Source organism: Arthroderma uncinatum, assembly GCF_011692745.1.
Source record: "Arthroderma uncinatum strain CBS 119779 chromosome Unknown scaffold5, whole genome shotgun sequence".
Taxonomy (NCBI): Eukaryota; Fungi; Ascomycota; class Eurotiomycetes; order Onygenales; family Arthrodermataceae; genus Arthroderma; species Arthroderma uncinatum.
This window is the reverse complement of record NW_022983867.1, coordinates 1,823,667-1,840,055: the sequence shown is the minus strand read 5'-3', so window position 1 is coordinate 1,840,055 and position 16,389 is coordinate 1,823,667. Positions and strand designations below refer to the sequence as shown.

General features: G+C 50.9%; 6 protein-coding genes across 6 annotated transcripts; 4 read left to right on the top strand and 2 right to left on the bottom strand.

Annotated features, from left to right (window-relative positions):
- Nucleotides 1-349: 349 nt before the first annotated feature.
- Nucleotides 350-3,622, top strand: GIQ15_06957 (pre-rRNA processing protein Utp22; the record flags this gene model as incomplete). The annotated part of the gene is made up of 1 exon (XM_033554374.1): nt 350-3,622. The coding sequence occupies one exon, from the start codon at nt 350-352 to the stop codon at nt 3,620-3,622; it is 3,273 nt and encodes a 1,090-aa protein (XP_033403889.1).
- Nucleotides 3,623-3,794: 172 nt separating this feature from the next.
- On the bottom strand, nt 3,795-7,765 carry GIQ15_06956 (nucleoporin Pom152; the record flags this gene model as incomplete). Its single annotated transcript, XM_033554373.1, has 4 exons — nt 3,795-3,990; nt 4,053-7,028; nt 7,089-7,237; nt 7,298-7,765. 4 exons carry the CDS (start codon nt 7,763-7,765, stop codon nt 3,795-3,797), a joined length of 3,789 nt encoding a protein of 1,262 aa, XP_033403888.1.
- Nucleotides 7,766-8,234: 469 nt separating this feature from the next.
- On the top strand, nt 8,235-9,750 carry GIQ15_06955 (ubiquitin carboxyl-terminal hydrolase; the record flags this gene model as incomplete). Its single annotated transcript, XM_033554372.1, has 6 exons — nt 8,235-8,360; nt 8,416-8,510; nt 8,562-8,661; nt 8,718-8,899; nt 8,970-9,151; nt 9,227-9,750. The coding sequence occupies 6 exons, from the start codon at nt 8,235-8,237 to the stop codon at nt 9,748-9,750; spliced, it is 1,209 nt and encodes a 402-aa protein (XP_033403887.1).
- Nucleotides 9,751-9,985: 235 nt separating this feature from the next.
- GIQ15_06954 (RING-14 protein) lies at nt 9,986-11,465 on the top strand (the record flags this gene model as incomplete). Its single annotated transcript, XM_033554371.1, has 3 exons — nt 9,986-10,226; nt 10,304-11,266; nt 11,329-11,465. 3 exons carry the CDS (start codon nt 9,986-9,988, stop codon nt 11,463-11,465), a joined length of 1,341 nt encoding a protein of 446 aa, XP_033403886.1.
- A 1,324-nt stretch (nt 11,466-12,789) lies between these two features.
- Nucleotides 12,790-14,750, top strand: GIQ15_06953 (F-box domain-containing protein; the record flags this gene model as incomplete). The annotated part of the gene is made up of 4 exons (XM_033554370.1): nt 12,790-13,205; nt 13,257-13,410; nt 13,460-14,502; nt 14,576-14,750. The coding sequence occupies 4 exons, from the start codon at nt 12,790-12,792 to the stop codon at nt 14,748-14,750; spliced, it is 1,788 nt and encodes a 595-aa protein (XP_033403885.1).
- Nucleotides 14,751-14,978: 228 nt separating this feature from the next.
- On the bottom strand, nt 14,979-16,070 carry GIQ15_06952 (uncharacterized protein; the record flags this gene model as incomplete). The annotated part of the gene is made up of 2 exons (XM_033554369.1): nt 14,979-15,793; nt 15,848-16,070. The coding sequence occupies 2 exons, from the start codon at nt 16,068-16,070 to the stop codon at nt 14,979-14,981; spliced, it is 1,038 nt and encodes a 345-aa protein (XP_033403884.1).
- Between the last annotated feature and the right edge of the window lie 319 nt (nt 16,071-16,389).

Sequence of the window (16,389 nt, the reverse complement as noted above, 5' to 3'; positions counted from 1 at the left end):
GGGGCCAATCCGTAGTAGAGATGTATTTATACAAGTCCCCAACTCAGAAAAGAGACAGACTATGTGTTTAGACAGAGATTCCTCGACATCAAAGGAGGTTGATATTGTCAGAAAGAAAAGAGTCACTCCGACCTCGGGACGCTTTTGGTGGCCCTTATCGAGTGATGAGTCAGCTGTTATCGCAAGACGCTTGTAATTTTCATATTCCACGCCAAAACGCCTAATAAGTGTGAATACTACGCGATGGAGGGGTATTACCAATACATCACCAGTACACCAACAAAAAAAAAAAAGTCAGATGCGAATTTGGAGAAATATCAAATATCGATAGATACACCACCACGGCGCAATGTCCGGTCCTACTCTCAAACGAAGGAAGCTGAGCGCCGGAGATGGAGACGGTGATGCCAATGCGCATAAGCAGCAAAAATCGCCAGCAGTGCAGCGCAATGGGCCCAGCCAGTCCCGCTCAGGCAATTCGGCTGCAGAGTATGCAATTGCGCGTGGACAGTACAAGTCGAGCTTGTTCAAGCTTCAGATGGATGAGCTGCTTGGTCAACTGCGCCCTGACTACGATAAGCTCCTTTCCCGTGTCGAAAAAAGCCTGCGAAAGCTGAAGAACATCATTGAAGAGATCCCCAACGGCACCCCGAAGAACCTAGCCGCAGCAAAGAAGGAATTTGAAGCAGCAAAGGTTGCGATCCCGTTTCCCGAGCCTCCGCCTGCTAAAGATATCCGGTACACGTTTGAGTATGCCAAACCAGCAGACATAAATGTGGTGGGAAGCTTTGCGATGAAGACTATCGTGAAGGGACAAGGACCTACCCATATCGACTTGGCCGTCACGCTACCCTCTGCGCTCTTCCAGAAAAAGGATTATACAAGCTATCGATACTTCTACAAGAGAGCATACTATCTTGCCTGCATTGCTGCCGCCATTAAATCGGCGCAGGATGTCGAGTATGCCGTTAGCTATGTTTACCAGGATGGAAATACCCTACGTCCGGTTCTTTTATTGGAACCAGTCGAGGGTGCAGACGATGACTTTTCACAGTCGAATTGCAGCATCCGTATCATAACTGCCGTTGAACATGAAACCTTCTCCCTCTCGCACACCCTACCATCACATAATAGCCTTCGGCTTGAACAGGCAGACGAGTCCAAGTCGGGGGGATCCAACCCTACGCATATTTACAACGCAACCCTTCGCTCGGAGGCGGTAGTTAGTGCATACCTGAAACTCCATCATACTGCCAGCGTCAAGTGCGCTGCGTTCAAAGACTCGTGCATTCTAGGCCGGGCCTGGCTTCGCCAACGTGGTTTTGGGACGTCTTTTGCCCTAGGCGGATTTGGCCATTTTGAATGGGCTACCCTTCTTGCGCTTCTTCTCGAGGGTGGTGGCCCTAATGGCAAAGCCGTACTCGCGCCTAGTTACAGCAGCTATCAGATTTTCAAGGCAACTCTCCAGTTCCTCTCCGGCAGAGACCTCACGAAACCACTTCTAATGCACGCACCAGAAGACATGGGTCCAGTCGCGGAAGCCGATCACCCAGCTCTTTTCGATGGCAAGCGTGGTTTAAACGTCTTGTATAAGATGACCCCTTGGTCTTATAAACTACTTCAACGTGAAGCCACGTTAACCCTAAAAATGCTGAACGACTCAACTCGAGATCATTTCAACAGTATTTTCATCACAAGGATCAATGATGCGTTCTACAGATTTGACCAGGTCGTGTCCGTTACCTTCCCTAGTCGCCGTCCGCCAACACTCCAGGCAGCCGAGCGTCTTCAGTCTCTTCATCGAGTTTTAACAAAAGCTCTTGGGGACAGGGCTACGCTTATAGACTTCACTTCATCCGAACCACCCAGTTGGCCCGTCAAATCTACCTCACCATCCAAGAGTGATAAGAAATGGGCCATAACAGTTGGCTTGAACCTTGACGCTGCACAGCAGAGTCGGAGTATCGACCATGGTCCTTCCGTCGAAGATAAAGAAGAAGCGGCTGCTTTCCGAGAGTTCTGGGGTGATAAAGCCGAATTACGTCGATTTAAAGATGGAAGCATCATGGAAAGTCTGGTGTGGTCTGATCAGATGTCGTCTGGTACTCCGGTCCAACAGATACTGACATATATTCTCGACCGCCACTTCAAAGTCACCTCTGAGAATATCGTGTTTATGGCGGCAGACCTTAGTCAGGCTGTTCCAGGCATTAAAAATGCATCACTGCCAGCTCCAGCCTCGGAGCCAGTTTTGGAAGCTTTCCAGCGCCTCGAAAAGCACTTCCAGTCAGATGAAAGTCTTCCCATCGCTTTCAGCCAGCTCCTTGTAGCCACTCCTCTCCTTCGATACTCACCCGATTCGCCTGGGGCTCCCATAGACGTCGTTCTCCTATTCCAGTCTTCCTCCCGCTGGCCTGATGACCTAGGCTCAATCCAAATGACTAAGGTGGCCTTGCTTCTTAAGGTGGAAGAGTCAATCCGCAAGGCAGATGGGGTTATTCAAGTCAGAGTTGGAACTGAAAACCAAGAAAGCAGATTCCTCAATACATCGTTTCTTGAGGTCCAATACTCTTCATCCATAATATTCCGGCTACGTATCCACCACGAGCGAGAGCAGACCATCATACAGAGCCAATTGAAAAACAAAGAGCTGGCTGCTAGACAGAAAGAGGAACTTGCTGCTGCCCTCGCCGCATATAAGGCAACTTTCATTCAAGCTCCCCGCCATGCCCAGGTACTCCAGAGCCTTTCGAACCGCTTCCCGCTACTCTCTGTTGCAATCAAGATGTTCAAATCCTGGACAAGTGCTCATCTTTTAACTCCATTCGTACGCGAAGAATTACTCGAGCTCCTGACTTGCCAAGTTTTCCTCAAATCATACCCTTGGGAAGCGCCATCCAGTGCGTTCACGGCCTTCCTTCGAACGCTACATATGCTTTCCCGGTGGGATTGGCAACATGAGCCACTCATAGTAGATTTCGGTGGTGAACTAGAGACTCAAGACTTTACAGACATTCACACGCGGTTTGAGGCATGGCGAAAGATCGACCCTGGGATGAAAACCGTTGCATTCTTCGTGGCGTCGAATATCGACCAGGATGGCGTTACATGGACTCAATTTAGCCGCCCACCAAGAATCATCGCTTCTCGAATGACTACGCTAGCTAAAGCGGCATCAAAAGTCGTGCGGGAAAAGGGTGTGAATCTGTACGTATCAGAGCTATTTCGGTCTCCTGTAAACGACTACGACTTCCTTCTTCATCTAAACCCGGCTTTCATTTCGGAACGCTCCAAGAAGGCTACTTACAAGAATCTTCAAGACTCGGGCTCAAATACCGAATTCACCAAATACGAAATCCTTCGTGATCTAGTCGATGAGCTAACGAGTCTATACGGAGAACATATCCTATTGTTTCACGGCCATGCCAGCGAGAAGGTGATTGCAGGGCTTTGGAATCCTCAATCTACAAAGACGCGACCATTCGGTCTTAAGATTGGGTTTTCATCGTGTCCGCAGAAGCCCAAAGAAGAGGAGGAATTGGCTTTGAACAAAAAAGCAATTTTGAACGAAATTGCATCTATAGCGGGGGATATCATTTCTAAAGTACAGGTACTTCATTAAGTTGGTTTTTGGAGAGGGTGATGAAGTTTGTGTATAATGTTATAGGAAAATGTATTCCTTTCACCTGGAGCGAGCGGTAGGAAAATATGAGTACCGCTTACAATAAATATTCAATTATTTTCTCCTTCCGTGTAATCAATGAATCAATGACGCTCTAGATCGAATCGCATGCTTAAAAAAATCCACGGCGGCCTCCTTTATCAGTATTCTGTGTTGAGAACGAACAGTAGCGGTCCTTTATGGCTACCACTTCATATGTTCCCTCATCCGATGCTTTGACTGTCTTCGTGTGCTCGTGAGAAATATCATTCTTCGTATCAAGGATCACACGCTTCTTGCCCTTTCCATCATTCGTGCTGCGGGTATATCTATAAAATATATATCAGTAACTTATGTATTATCGTCGTGAGAAGGGAGAGGAGTAACTTACGTGAACTCAAAGGGAGGAGTACCCCAGAATTCAAACATGATCTCTGCTTCACCACCTTCGGGTATGTCGACGATAGACACACCTCCACGGCTTATCTTCACACTAGGCATTTGATGGATCACCTTGGTAATATTTTTGTGCACTCTGCACCTTCCACTGGCTCCATCGCTGACCGACGTAATCTTGAATTCACCAGGCATTTCCGCAATACGACGGAAAGTAGTCGACTGGCTTTTAGCCTTTCTCGCAACACCGTCGAAGGTGTAGTAAATTTCGAACGGTGCATGGCCCGAAAGAGAAAAGGAAATTCTCTCACCAACACAGTAATCCTCGCGCGATTCAAGAGGAAGGATGGTTGGTACATCAGAGATTGAGACCCGGACCGATGATCCATCAAACTCAGTTGCTCTCTGGCAACCGCGAGAATCTCGAACTTTGCGTATGCTTATCACATGTTGTCCGAGGTCAAGGTATCGACGTGGAACAGGAAGTGCGTACCGGTGGGAGTTAATGTTGGGAATAGATAGAAGTTCCGGTTTGGCGCTCGAGTGGTGCTTAACGGCTAGCTCAAGGGTGAATGGAGGTACTCCCTCCAACACAATAGGAATCGTCTCATCCTCCTGTTCTTCCTCCTTGCAGAACCCGTAGACCTTACTAGGAGACTCAAAGCGTGCTGATGGGCGCGGATTCACCCTTTGGGTAATGACGATCGGGTCCTTTGCTTTCTTCTCAAGACCATAAAGATTATCACCAATCTCCAAGAACCTATACGTGTAATTTCCGGCCACGGAAGTTCGCATCTGGACGGAGGCAGAGTTCAATGCGGCGGTTAGACTCCTTAGTCTCGCCGATGGAGCAGAATTTCCAGCCTTGTAACTCTCCTCGTAGCGAATGGTATATGGACGGTTGCCTTCGAATTTCAGCTCCAGAGTACTCTCATCACCCTCGCATACTTCATCCTTTGTGAAGGTGGTTTGCTTGCCCAACGGAACTGCGTCGACTTCAGTGATCCTCGGTCGAGAAATCCAAGAAACGTCAAAGATATGGGCTTTTTCATCAACTGATCCAGGGCAAGTTGCATCTGATATGCCAATGATATCATACTGTCCTTGGTCTGATACCCGAAGTACACTGTTCGCATTCCAAAAAGTTTTCTCAACGGGTGTCGACGAGGGATCAAGTTTGTTTCGGTACTTCACTTTCCAGGGAGCCTCGCCCTCTAGCCTCAAAGGCAGGTCTACCGCTTTACCCTCTAAAGCGAGAACACTCCTCTTCTGGTCTAACTGTCCAAATGCAACGCGTGGCCTCTTCGGTCTGGCTTCTATTCGAATCTCCTCCTTCAAGGCTCTCTTGCAATTCGACCTATCCTTAACGCTCGTGAGGCCGACAGTATAAACACCGCCATTAACAAGGTCCGCCGTGGAGAGAGATGCGACATCGGTATCACTCTTAAGTTCATGTTTCTTCCTCTTCCCGTTATGAACGACTTCGTAATTCAGGACCCATGGCGGTTCGCCTACAAACATTACGTCCATTGAGACTGGTTCGCCGAAACATGCTTTGCGACTTGTAAGTGGGCCGACGAAGTGTGCTGAAGCGGGAGGTTTCACATCCTGTTCCAGGGAGGGCACGCTATCCTTCAATGACCTGGCCTCATATATACGATCGGATATGTCCAAAAACTTGTATCTGTAATGGCCTTCCTCAGCGGGCTTCAAGTCAAGTTGTCCGTGCAGGCCATTAATCGTCTGTACCCTGGTTTGCACTCCCTTAGCTTGCTCAATTGAATATCGGACTTTAAACGGCGGTGTTCCGATCAAGTCGAGATAAACCAATAGGCCGACCGAGTTGTTGGCGCAGGTATCATATACCTTTTCATGGCGAATAGCCAATTGCGGCTCGGCAGGGTTATGGAGGTAGCAGGATGAAGGCTCGAAGACCTCACCCCGACAGAACGGGCTAGAGACACCGGTGATACTATACCACCCAGACGCTGAAATCCTCGGTCTAGAGTTGGCGTTTTTAAATTCAAATTCATGGACGGATGTAGGCATCTTTATATCGTTGTCGTCCCCCGATTCGGCAAAGGAATAGCTAAGTGTGAACGGGAAATCCATGTTCTGGCCATGACCAGTGTCGTGGAAATGAACAGGGAGGTCGATAGAATCCCCCTTTGCAATCTGGAGGTATGTTTGGGTATCACAGCCGGTCAGCGAGACGCGAGGCAGTTCATGGACGAAAAACTGCTGAGATTGTGGTGGGTGTTGTGACCAAAGACGCTCATCGATGTCTGGATGTTGGGTATAATTGACGATATTGCCGCAGCCATCATGTACCTCCTCAATGGCATAAACCCACTCGCCAAACGCATTCAGTGATTCGTTCAACGGGACTTCTACTTTCTGTTGGCGTGCCCAGTTAAACTTTGCGAGTGTTGGGTTAATCGGCTCCTCATCAGATTCCGGTAATCGATGGCTTTCCGGCTGAATGCTTTGGAAGGAAATTCCCTGGTCGACGTCGTTGACTGTACGACTATATTTTATCTTGAACGGCGGCGTCCCATGCAGTGACATAGTCAAATCCGATAGTTCACCCCTACATTTGTGAGTTCCCTGGGTCTGGACAGTTGCTTTCGGGCAGGCAACAACCAGAGTATCCATCGAACGATGCTGGACAGCAAGCTTGGATTCATCCACCACCCTTTTTATCTGATAAATACCTGTCTTGCGCACAGGAAAGAGTAGATCCAACCAGTTTTGCGAGTCAGGTCGAGGATTGGCCTGAGCTGCTTGCCGTCTCAGAACCTTCGCCTGCTTTTCAGGGATGACGATCGTTTCATTAACGCCAGTTTCGAGGTCGAACCGCAGCAGTTCTATGAGAATGGGGTTGGTCTGGTTGACGCGGATAGGGAGGTTCACGGACGTGTGCGTATGGCCCAGGCAGAGCGGGACCTTATCCGGGTTCAGAACGGCAGAACTAGAATATAGTAGGTCAGCGACTAGATAGTTGAGAAGAACACTCTATCGTAATTCTTACCCCTCCGGCAAGATATGGACGATATGTTTGCCTAAAATGAGAGACGAGTTGTGGAGAATATCATAAGGCTTGACTCTCTGACCCGAAATTGACAGCTCCCTGTCATAGGCCATCTTGAACAGAGCAACCATCCATGCTTCCATCGGTAGCTATTTCCAGTCAGTATACACTCTCCACCTAACGTCAGACCTGTTCGCCTAAGAACGTACCGGTATCCTAAACATCAAAAAGACGTTAATCACGACATGGACCAGGAAGATGGCCAAGGTTGTCGAAAACGCCCACTCCAGCCATGGGATTCGCAGAACAGGAAGCCCAAACAAATACACAGCATCTATAAGCAGCCATTTTAAAAAGAGCCATGTAGCATCCCCTTCGTCTGTTGAAACCCAATATTCATATAACCGCCAGGCATTCAAAGCGACATAAAACGCCACGACATAGAGCCTCTGCGCAGGCGCATCGATGATGTGGAACGGTATCAACGGCGGATCTTGAGGCTGAGCGGCACCGGCAGACTTCACAACGGCGCTGGCAGTGGTGAAGTTGATCTTGCTTCCCCGACCAAAAGGGACGGGCGTGACGTTCTGGTCATAGCCGTTGGACGAGCGTGAGGTCCGCGGATTGGAGCGCGGGGTTCGAGGAAACGCCGAACGTAGTCGGGGAGTGTCAGTCATTGCATTCTGGTCTTGCAGGCGCAATATAACTGGGTCGTGGTTAGGCGGGCTAATTGAGGTTGAGACGCGTGCCAGATATCATTCAGGCGATCATAGGGGTATCCCAGGCCGATATGTGCTTTGGAACGGCTGCCGCAGGTTATAGCGTAGCTTGCAGCAGGTCTCAATAGCGAGGATACCGCGCAGACAGCGTCGTGGACGGCGTTGTATCCCTTTGAATATATGCAATTGTCGCTATCTTGAAGCTGTTTTGTTCCAAGCCTTTATTTTATCTAGAGCACCGATTAGGCTTAGCGTGAGTCTCGCGGGCCGACGTTTAATCCGGAGTGTTCGAAAGTCTCAAAAGTTGATGACGACGAGGAAGAAAGATATCACAGAGCTTTAGAGAGGGGAGGAAAGAGAGTCTAGAGAGATAGAGAGAGGCAGTTGGCGAGTATACAGCTCTGAGAGAAAGGGAGGGCGCGTCATCATGGCGAACCGTACCAAACGACGCAAGGTTGACCCTGAGCCAGCACCGGGCTGGAGAAGCCTCACGCCTCTGACCAGGGAAGAGAAGGACAATTGGAACGGGTTCTGCGAGATCGAGTCCGAACCAGTACGTGTTCTACGCGACGTTTGAGATAGAGAAGAAGTATGCTAACCTCCTACAGGCAATCTTCAATGCGATGCTAAAAGATTTCGGCGTCAAGGGGGTCAAGGTGCAGGAAGTAGTCTCTCTAGATGACGAGATGCTAGCCTTTCTTGCGTACGTCTTACCATTGACAAATTGTTTATGGGGTTGCTAAAATATGCATAGGAAACCAATCTACGGGCTGATCTTCCTCTTCCGTTGGAGAGAAGACGACCCACGCAAGCAAGAGCAGAGCTGTCCCGAGTCTCTATGGTTTGCCAACCAGGTAGATATATCACCTTTACTCCGTGCATGGTCAAGGTTGGGGTTAACCGAGTATAGACCGTGGAAAATGCATGTGCCACTGTTGCACTGTTGAACATAATCAACAACATCGACGGGATAGAGATGGGAGAAGAGCTTCGATCGTTCCGCGAGTTCACCAAGGACTTCAGTCCAGCCCTGCGAGGCAACGCGATTGGCAACTTTGAATTCGTAAAAAAGATACACAATTCATTTGCAAGGTAGGTAGTTCCGGGCTCTGTACATGTTCTAGCGAGGATGATACGAGGATATGTGCTAACGAGGATGAAGGAAAATGGACATTCTCAATGCCGACCTGCTGCTGAAAACCCAGCAAGGGCGAAAATCCAAGGCCAAGGATAAGCAGGAGACAGACGAGGACATGGAGGCAGGCTTCCATTTCATCGCGTTTGTCAAGGCCAAGGAGAGAGTGTGGAAATTTGACGGGCTAGAACGCCAACCCCAGAGCCTTGGTAAGTCTACACATCACATCAGCAGGTACAGAGGCACGGAGGCACGGAGTATAACTTCTAACGGTGCGGAAATAGGCGAGTGCCGCGAAGGGGACGACTGGCTGTGTCTGGCGACGAAGGAGATTCAGACAAAGATGGCAGAGTACGAGGAGGACCAGATCGAGTTTTCCATCCTGAGCCTGTCGAAGGACCCGATGACCGGGTATCTAGCCGACCTGGCGTTGAACGTGAAATCTCTGCAAGAGGTCAACAGCCGCTTATCCGACCTCGGAGAAGCTGGCGAGGCAGACCACGAGGACGCCGCAGTGAGCGGTCCAGACAAGCTGTACGGCCTGACCCCAGACATGCTCGCGCAGGCCTTGCTGCCCGAGCTAGTGGCGGCCAAGTGCAGGACAGGGGACTCCGAGGAGCTGGCACGCGAGCGCCGGGCGCTCCTCGAGCAGCAGAGCCAGCTGCGCGCGCAGGTCAGGGACGAGCAGCACAGCAGGCAGAGCGAGCTCGACCACGCCAACTGCCGCCGCCACGACTACGGGCCTGCGGTGCAGACTTGGACGCGCTTTCTCGCCCGCAAACAGAAACTCGAGGAGCTCATTACTTAAGCAGCTTATTTAAGCGCTGCTTACTTAAAGTTGTCATAGCGCAGTCAGCTGACCACCCCGGAGTCCCGTGACCTGCTTATATCTTTCACTGGCCCGTGCTTTCCCTTCCTTTTGCCCCTTTTTGCTTTTTCCTTGCGCGCTGCTATTTTTCCCTGCGCATATAACTAGATCTTTCCCCTCCGCCAGACTCTAAGACAGAGACAGAAGCATTCATCGATGACCGCGTTGAGCCACGATGAAATTCGGCCACAGCTACGTGAGCACCCTGGAGAATGAGGGCTTCCCCTCGCAGTGGGTGCGCTCTGCGATCTCGTATCGCCAGCTCAAGAAGTGCATCAAGCGCGTGCAGAGCGAGCTGCTCTCGCTGGGGCTCAGTCCCGATGTGCTCAATCGCTTCTGGCTCGAGGACGACGGTTTGTCTGAGGGTGACGACCATAGCGCGTTAGCTCGTGTGGGCTTTGCATATTCGCTCAGGGGTATGTACTCTTGTGTATCCCTGCGATGCGGCAATCAGTTCAGTGTTCAGATCGCGATCTAACTGTTTGTATCACAGAATGTAAATCTTCTGCTTCCCTGCGCCCCGTGCTGACGTTCGCCATGGGCCCGGACGACAAACCTCCCAGCGACCTACTTCCCTATCCCGCCATCGCGCACACAGACGCCACCTCCATCACCACTAACAGCAGCAGGAGCAGCACCAGCAGTACCAACCCCTGTACCAGCAACTGCGACAAGTCCTGCACCACGAAAACTGACACCGAAGCACCCTACCAATCCGTACAGATCCCCCTCTCCTCCGACTCAGAATTCTTCCGCCTGCTCAGAACCGGGCTCTCCAACCTCGAAGACCTGCAGGCCCACGAGAAAAGAGACCTCGACAACCAGGTCGTCCTGCTCCGTGACAGCATCGTCGAGGTCACGAGTCCTTCGTCTAAGAAGGCCGACCAGGCCGCCATCTATGCCTGGCGCGAGGTCTTCCGCATCTACATGGAGATGCAGGTCTTCTTCTCCACTGGCGAAGTAGACGGCGGCGAGCGTTCGTCGGAAGTCGCCCGCCACCGCCTCGAGGCCTTCCAGACGCAACTAGTCAAAGAACACCACGCCAAGAAGCTAGGGCGCAACGGCCGGCGCATCCTGGAGACGTTTATGCATATCAACCTAGCGGTGCTACAGAATCTAAGGTTCCAAGAAATCAACGGCATGGCGTTGAACAAGATCCTGAAGAAGTTCGATAAGCAGACTGCCCTACATGCCCGATCCGCCTTTACACATACAGGACCGTTCTCGGCCCAGAGCCTGTCCAGGTCCGTCTGCCAGGCTATCACAGAGCAGATACTCGTCGTCGTGCCCCAGCTAGACGACTACCTATGTCCGGTCTGCTTCACCATCTCGTTCAAGCCGGTGAAGCTAAAGTGCTCCCACGTCTTCTGCATCCGATGTCTGATCATCATGCAGCGTGCGCAACAGGACCACTGTCCCATGTGCCGAGCGCAAGTCGTGATGGAGGCAACAAGTAGTAGGTTTACCACTGAACATCCTAATATTCAACTACAGCGTAGTTCCTAACGTATCCTGTAGAAAACCTGGACCACAAGCTTCTCGATTTCCTGCAGGCTTCCTTCCCCAAGGAAACAAAGGCCAAACAGAGGGAGAACGAGCGCGCCGCCATGGTGGACGTGTACGGCGAGCCAGCCGAGGCTTGCAACATGATGTAACCCCATCCACAGCACGCCTTCATCTTATATTCTTTTATCCTTGCAGATAACAGGACGGCTAGCAGTTAGTCCTTCCGTCGCTGCGGAGGCATAGTATGCAGCTGCCGACGGTGGATGGCGGAGGATGCGTGTCGGGTCGGCAGCTATCTCGGTTGCTCCCATCGGCCCTATCTCGGCTGCTTCCATGCATAAACATTCCCCAAATCTTCAGCAAGCGGCTGCAGCTCGTGGGTCCCGCCAATTCTATCCTATCGAATTGGCTCTCGGAGCCAAGAGTTGACTATTTATGCATAACCAACAAGCAAAAACACGCCAGCGCCAGCGCCAGCATGATACCAAAACACACCTTGTTCGAGAATATCTTAATTGCTCGACATATTAACTCATTTCCACCACGACACGACCGAGTCCCGAAGAGAGTGGACTGGCAGGCATCGGGGAATCGTCATCGGACTCCGGCGTATAGCGCTCAATTTTAAAGACCTCCGCGTCCGCAATTATCGCCCCCTTTTTTTTTATTAATTTGCAGAGAAAAATAAAATAAAAAATCAGCGTCTGCGGCCGCCTCCACTAATTAGCTAACTCGCGCCGGCAGTGAGATGGCGCGCCTTCGCCCGAGAGCTACTATATGTAGAGTTCTTCCTCCGACAGCTTAGCGAGGGTGACCCCAGCAGCAAGCATCATACTCCGTCCTTCCGGCTAGGAGCTTTTCACAGCCTTCTTCGCGTGCTTCAGCGTCAGCTTCACTCTTTGCCTCCCTCCCTCCCGTCCGTCTTCCCCGAGCCGCTGCAATAATCGCAGCGAATGGGCCCTCGCATCTAGCATGATCCTCGTATGGCAGGGGTACACCCCAGCTCGCCATGGGCGCACTACCGTCATGTATAATGCCGGCCGGCGACATTGCATTCCCATCGTGTATATTTAGATCACATTAATCCATAGCTATAATAGTAATGATGTAATAAAGAACGAATAGTGGCGCTCATCACTCCGTATTTCCTCACACCATGCCATGGCCACGGAGTCATGCGGCAACGCTCCGTTAGGCCACGGTCAGGGATGCAATAGTTAATTAACTTGGCCGGAACATGCTAGCTTGCGATGATGCTTGTTGATATATGCACGCTGAAGTAAGATACAGCGGGGTGGTTGTTCTTTTTTGCTTGCTGGGTGTGTTTAGGGGGGAAGCTCGAGGAGAGCAACAGGTACATAAGCTCCGTCCTCTCGTCCTCCAACTCCAACTCAGCTTCCATCTACCCATCTCTCCAGCATTCACCATCACCACCAGCATAACAATATAGGTACAAGAAGCCAGCGGGTGACCATGACAGGAGTCCTGCTCAGCCAGTTCCCCGACGAGATCCTGCACAGCATCCTCTCGTACGCTCCCCCGTCCGCCGCCATCGCCCTCGAGCAGACCTCCAAGCGGTTCTCACACATCACCAACGCTCCCCTTCTCTGGGCCGGCCACTGCAAGGCCTCGTTCCGCTTCTGGGACAAGCGTCATGACATCGCCGGCAAGTTTGCCAGTCCCGCAAAGAGCGTGGACTGGAAGGAGATGTACAAGCTGCGGCATCTGGTCGACCGTTCGACGACGGAGCTTCTGAACAGCATCTTGTCCAGCCAGACGGGGAGGATTGAGAAGATCCATCGAATCGTCAGCTTCGGGTATGACGCGAAGGATACGCTGATTCGGCATGCGGATGCTGAACAGGACCTTGACGACTATCTGGCGAGACGGTATGTATATCAACACCAAGTTACGACTATGATCATACTGACGGTTCACAGGTACTACAGCAATGCCATCCTCGGGTGCCTACATCGCACTCTGGCGATTCCCACGTGGAATAAGTTGAGAAACGGCGAAGATGTGTCCCTCGAGTATGCTCTGGGTGCTTTCGATATGTTCATCCTAGACTCTGGGACCGGAGACTTTGACGACGTAGGTCTTGCCCTATTCCGTATATACGTCTAGTTACTAACAGATACAGATCTCCCGAAGCCTGAACAATATAGTAGGACGGATGAAGCGCCAGTACCCAAATATCTCCGAATATACTCCTCGCGAACGTGCCGTGATGACGGCCGAATTCCTACGAGCAAACAACCTCACCGGTATCGAGTCGGGCAGAGAATTCTATAACATCGAACACAACTTCCTAGGCGCCGCACTCACCAGCGAACGACACAACTCTCTCCCTCTGATATCAGCTGCCATATACTGCTACGTTGCACAGCGACTCGGCCTCGACGCCCATCCATGCGGCTTCCCTTTCCACGTCCACGTCATAATCCGCCCCGAGCCCAACCATGACCTTGCCGGCAACCGTCTTCCAGACGGCGAAGAAGGTGACTTCATGTACATGGATCCCTTCCGCTCTACCAGCGAGACTCCGGTCTCAGAGCTGCAGAGTCAGCTCAACTTCCTCGGAGCCCTCACCCTCTCCCAATCCACTTTCCTTCGGGAATCCTTCACGGCCGAGATAGTCCTCCGATGCGGCAAGAACATTTTAAACTCCGTCCTCCAAACGCCGCACTCTCGCCAGTCATCACTTGACATCGTGAATGTCAAATATGCCGCCCTATGGGCGTCCATGCTCTTTGCAAAATACGCAAATCCTGACGGCCGACACCCGGCCCAGGGCCCCGAACGCCGAAGAGCCGAACATCTCCCTCTCCGCCGCCATCTGCCTTCGTTGATGGAACACTTCGCGACCGACTTCCCGTCTGACGTGTATCTCATCGAACAGTACCTGATCCCGCTGTTCCACGGTCTGCCTGAATATGAGCATCTGCGCGAGAGCGTAAGTGTGATGAAGGCTAGTGATGAAATACCGAAACAAGTCCGACGACGAGATGCAGAACACGACAACGTGAAGTTCAAGGTCGGTCAACTCTTCCGGCACAAACGGTATGACTATATCGGGCTGGTGACAGGCTGGGACCCGGAATGCGGTGCTGGCGAGCAATGGATGGAGAGGATGGGAGTTGATCGTCTGAACGCCGGACGCCATCAATCTTTCTACCACGTCCTGTAAGTTCTACCTTGTTCTCTCCCCTTCGACGTTGGTTTTTGTTCGTTTGCAGTGCTAATCTCATTCGTGCAGGGTCGAAGATAAAAGCGTCCGCTACGTTGCAGAAGAAAACATCGAGGTCTGCGAACTCGAAGCCTCCGAGATCCCAGACGCATTTTTCCATTTCGCTGGCAAATACTTCAAGCGATTTGATATCACAACACGTCGCTTCGTGAGCAACATCAACGACGAATATCCTGACGACTAGTCAACCATCCAACGAAACGAACCGTAACGATGACATGACATTTTATGATCCTTTCTCTTTTTTTTGGGCCGAATATCGTCTTTTTAATTATTTTTTATTATTTTTTTAATATTGGTTTGCTTGGAACTGGACTGGGGCGTTTGAATTTGCACTAACCACTCCCCTCTTGCATTGTTGCGCTGCATTGTTATTCATCCTGCTCATTCCGGGAGTATATATCATGTTTTTTCAATTTCCTAAATCAGTAAATATCACGCGCCGTTTAAACGCCGCCACCTCATCTTTATCTAATGAAAATAATTTCCCTTGTTCCAGCTGATTGAGAACGGGCGCTTCCCACATCTGTTGCAGGTCTCTTATTAACTTCAGTATCTGGCCCTCGAATTCGAACGGAGGGTGGTTGAATATCATCCTCTTCAGCTGCTCGCCATAGTCCGTATCGTCCCTGGGGTAGAGCGACTGTCTGTGTCTGTCTCTCGCATCAATCCAGCTCTGGTCATCGTTTCCTCCGCCCCACGCAAATGCTTCATCAATAATCTCCCTCCCTGTCCGCCCGTAGAGAAGGCCCTGTTCTATTGCAGCGTGTAACATAAAAAAGGCAGCAACTGTGCAGAAATCCTCGCTAACCGCTCCCGGGACCGAGTCGCAAAGCTCCATAAGTTCAGGTAGGATATCAAGTAGGGTTATAGATGTGTCTTGGTCGAATTCATATTCCTCCGACTCTTCTACGCCCATGTGGGCAAGGAATGCTTGTCGGTTTTCGTCTACCCAGCTAGACGAGATTGGTTCGGAATCCTCAAACGCCTTATCGAGAGTGTCCTGGGACAGTCCTGTCTCGGGGAATCCCTCTTCTTCCAGCCATTCCTTGGCCCTGTCTGCGCTCCTCTTGCGCTGTGCAGCCAAGGTTGAGCGAGAAGGCAGGTAGGCAGTCCGTCTAAACCGTCTAAAGAAGAGGTTTGTGAAATTAAGAGTCTGGATCTTAAGTTTGATATCTGATGAGAGGGTTTCTCCAGGGTTATTGGTCTTGAAGAGATGGAGCGTAGCTATATATTCCTATCAGCAACTAATAAACAAATTTATAATATACAAAGACCAACCTTCTGATACCTCTAGCCATCTGTCACAGCCCTGGATTCCCTGTAGTTCCGTCCCCTCTCTCTCGGCGATGCGCTCATGCAGTATGGACGTTATGGCCGCGCAGACGATGTAGTCGAGGAGCATCAGGTCAACGTCCAGCCGTGTCTCTGCATCGCAGACATCGGCCTCGTTGGACGTGGGAAGAGGAGCCCCGGCTTTTCTCCAGGCGTTCGTCTGCTTCATGGTAAAGGTGATGTTGATGTCTTGATGCAGTATTGCAGTATTGCAGTTTCAGGTGAGTCTCAACTGGAGTGAGGGTATATAAAAGCGATCTATCCAACTACCCCTTTTTCACTTGCCCCTCGACCAGCTCACCGGTTCTACAACCACCATCCTTTACCCCCTTTATATCTTCCGATGACGATAACTGATGCCTCACCTTCAATCTCTGGTATTCAATAGTTATATGCACGAACCAATTGTTGGCTGCATGCCGGGAAGGTCGAACGGCCAACTTGCATCGCGGGCTCGAGTCCTGCGCCAATAACAGCGTCTCGCGCTC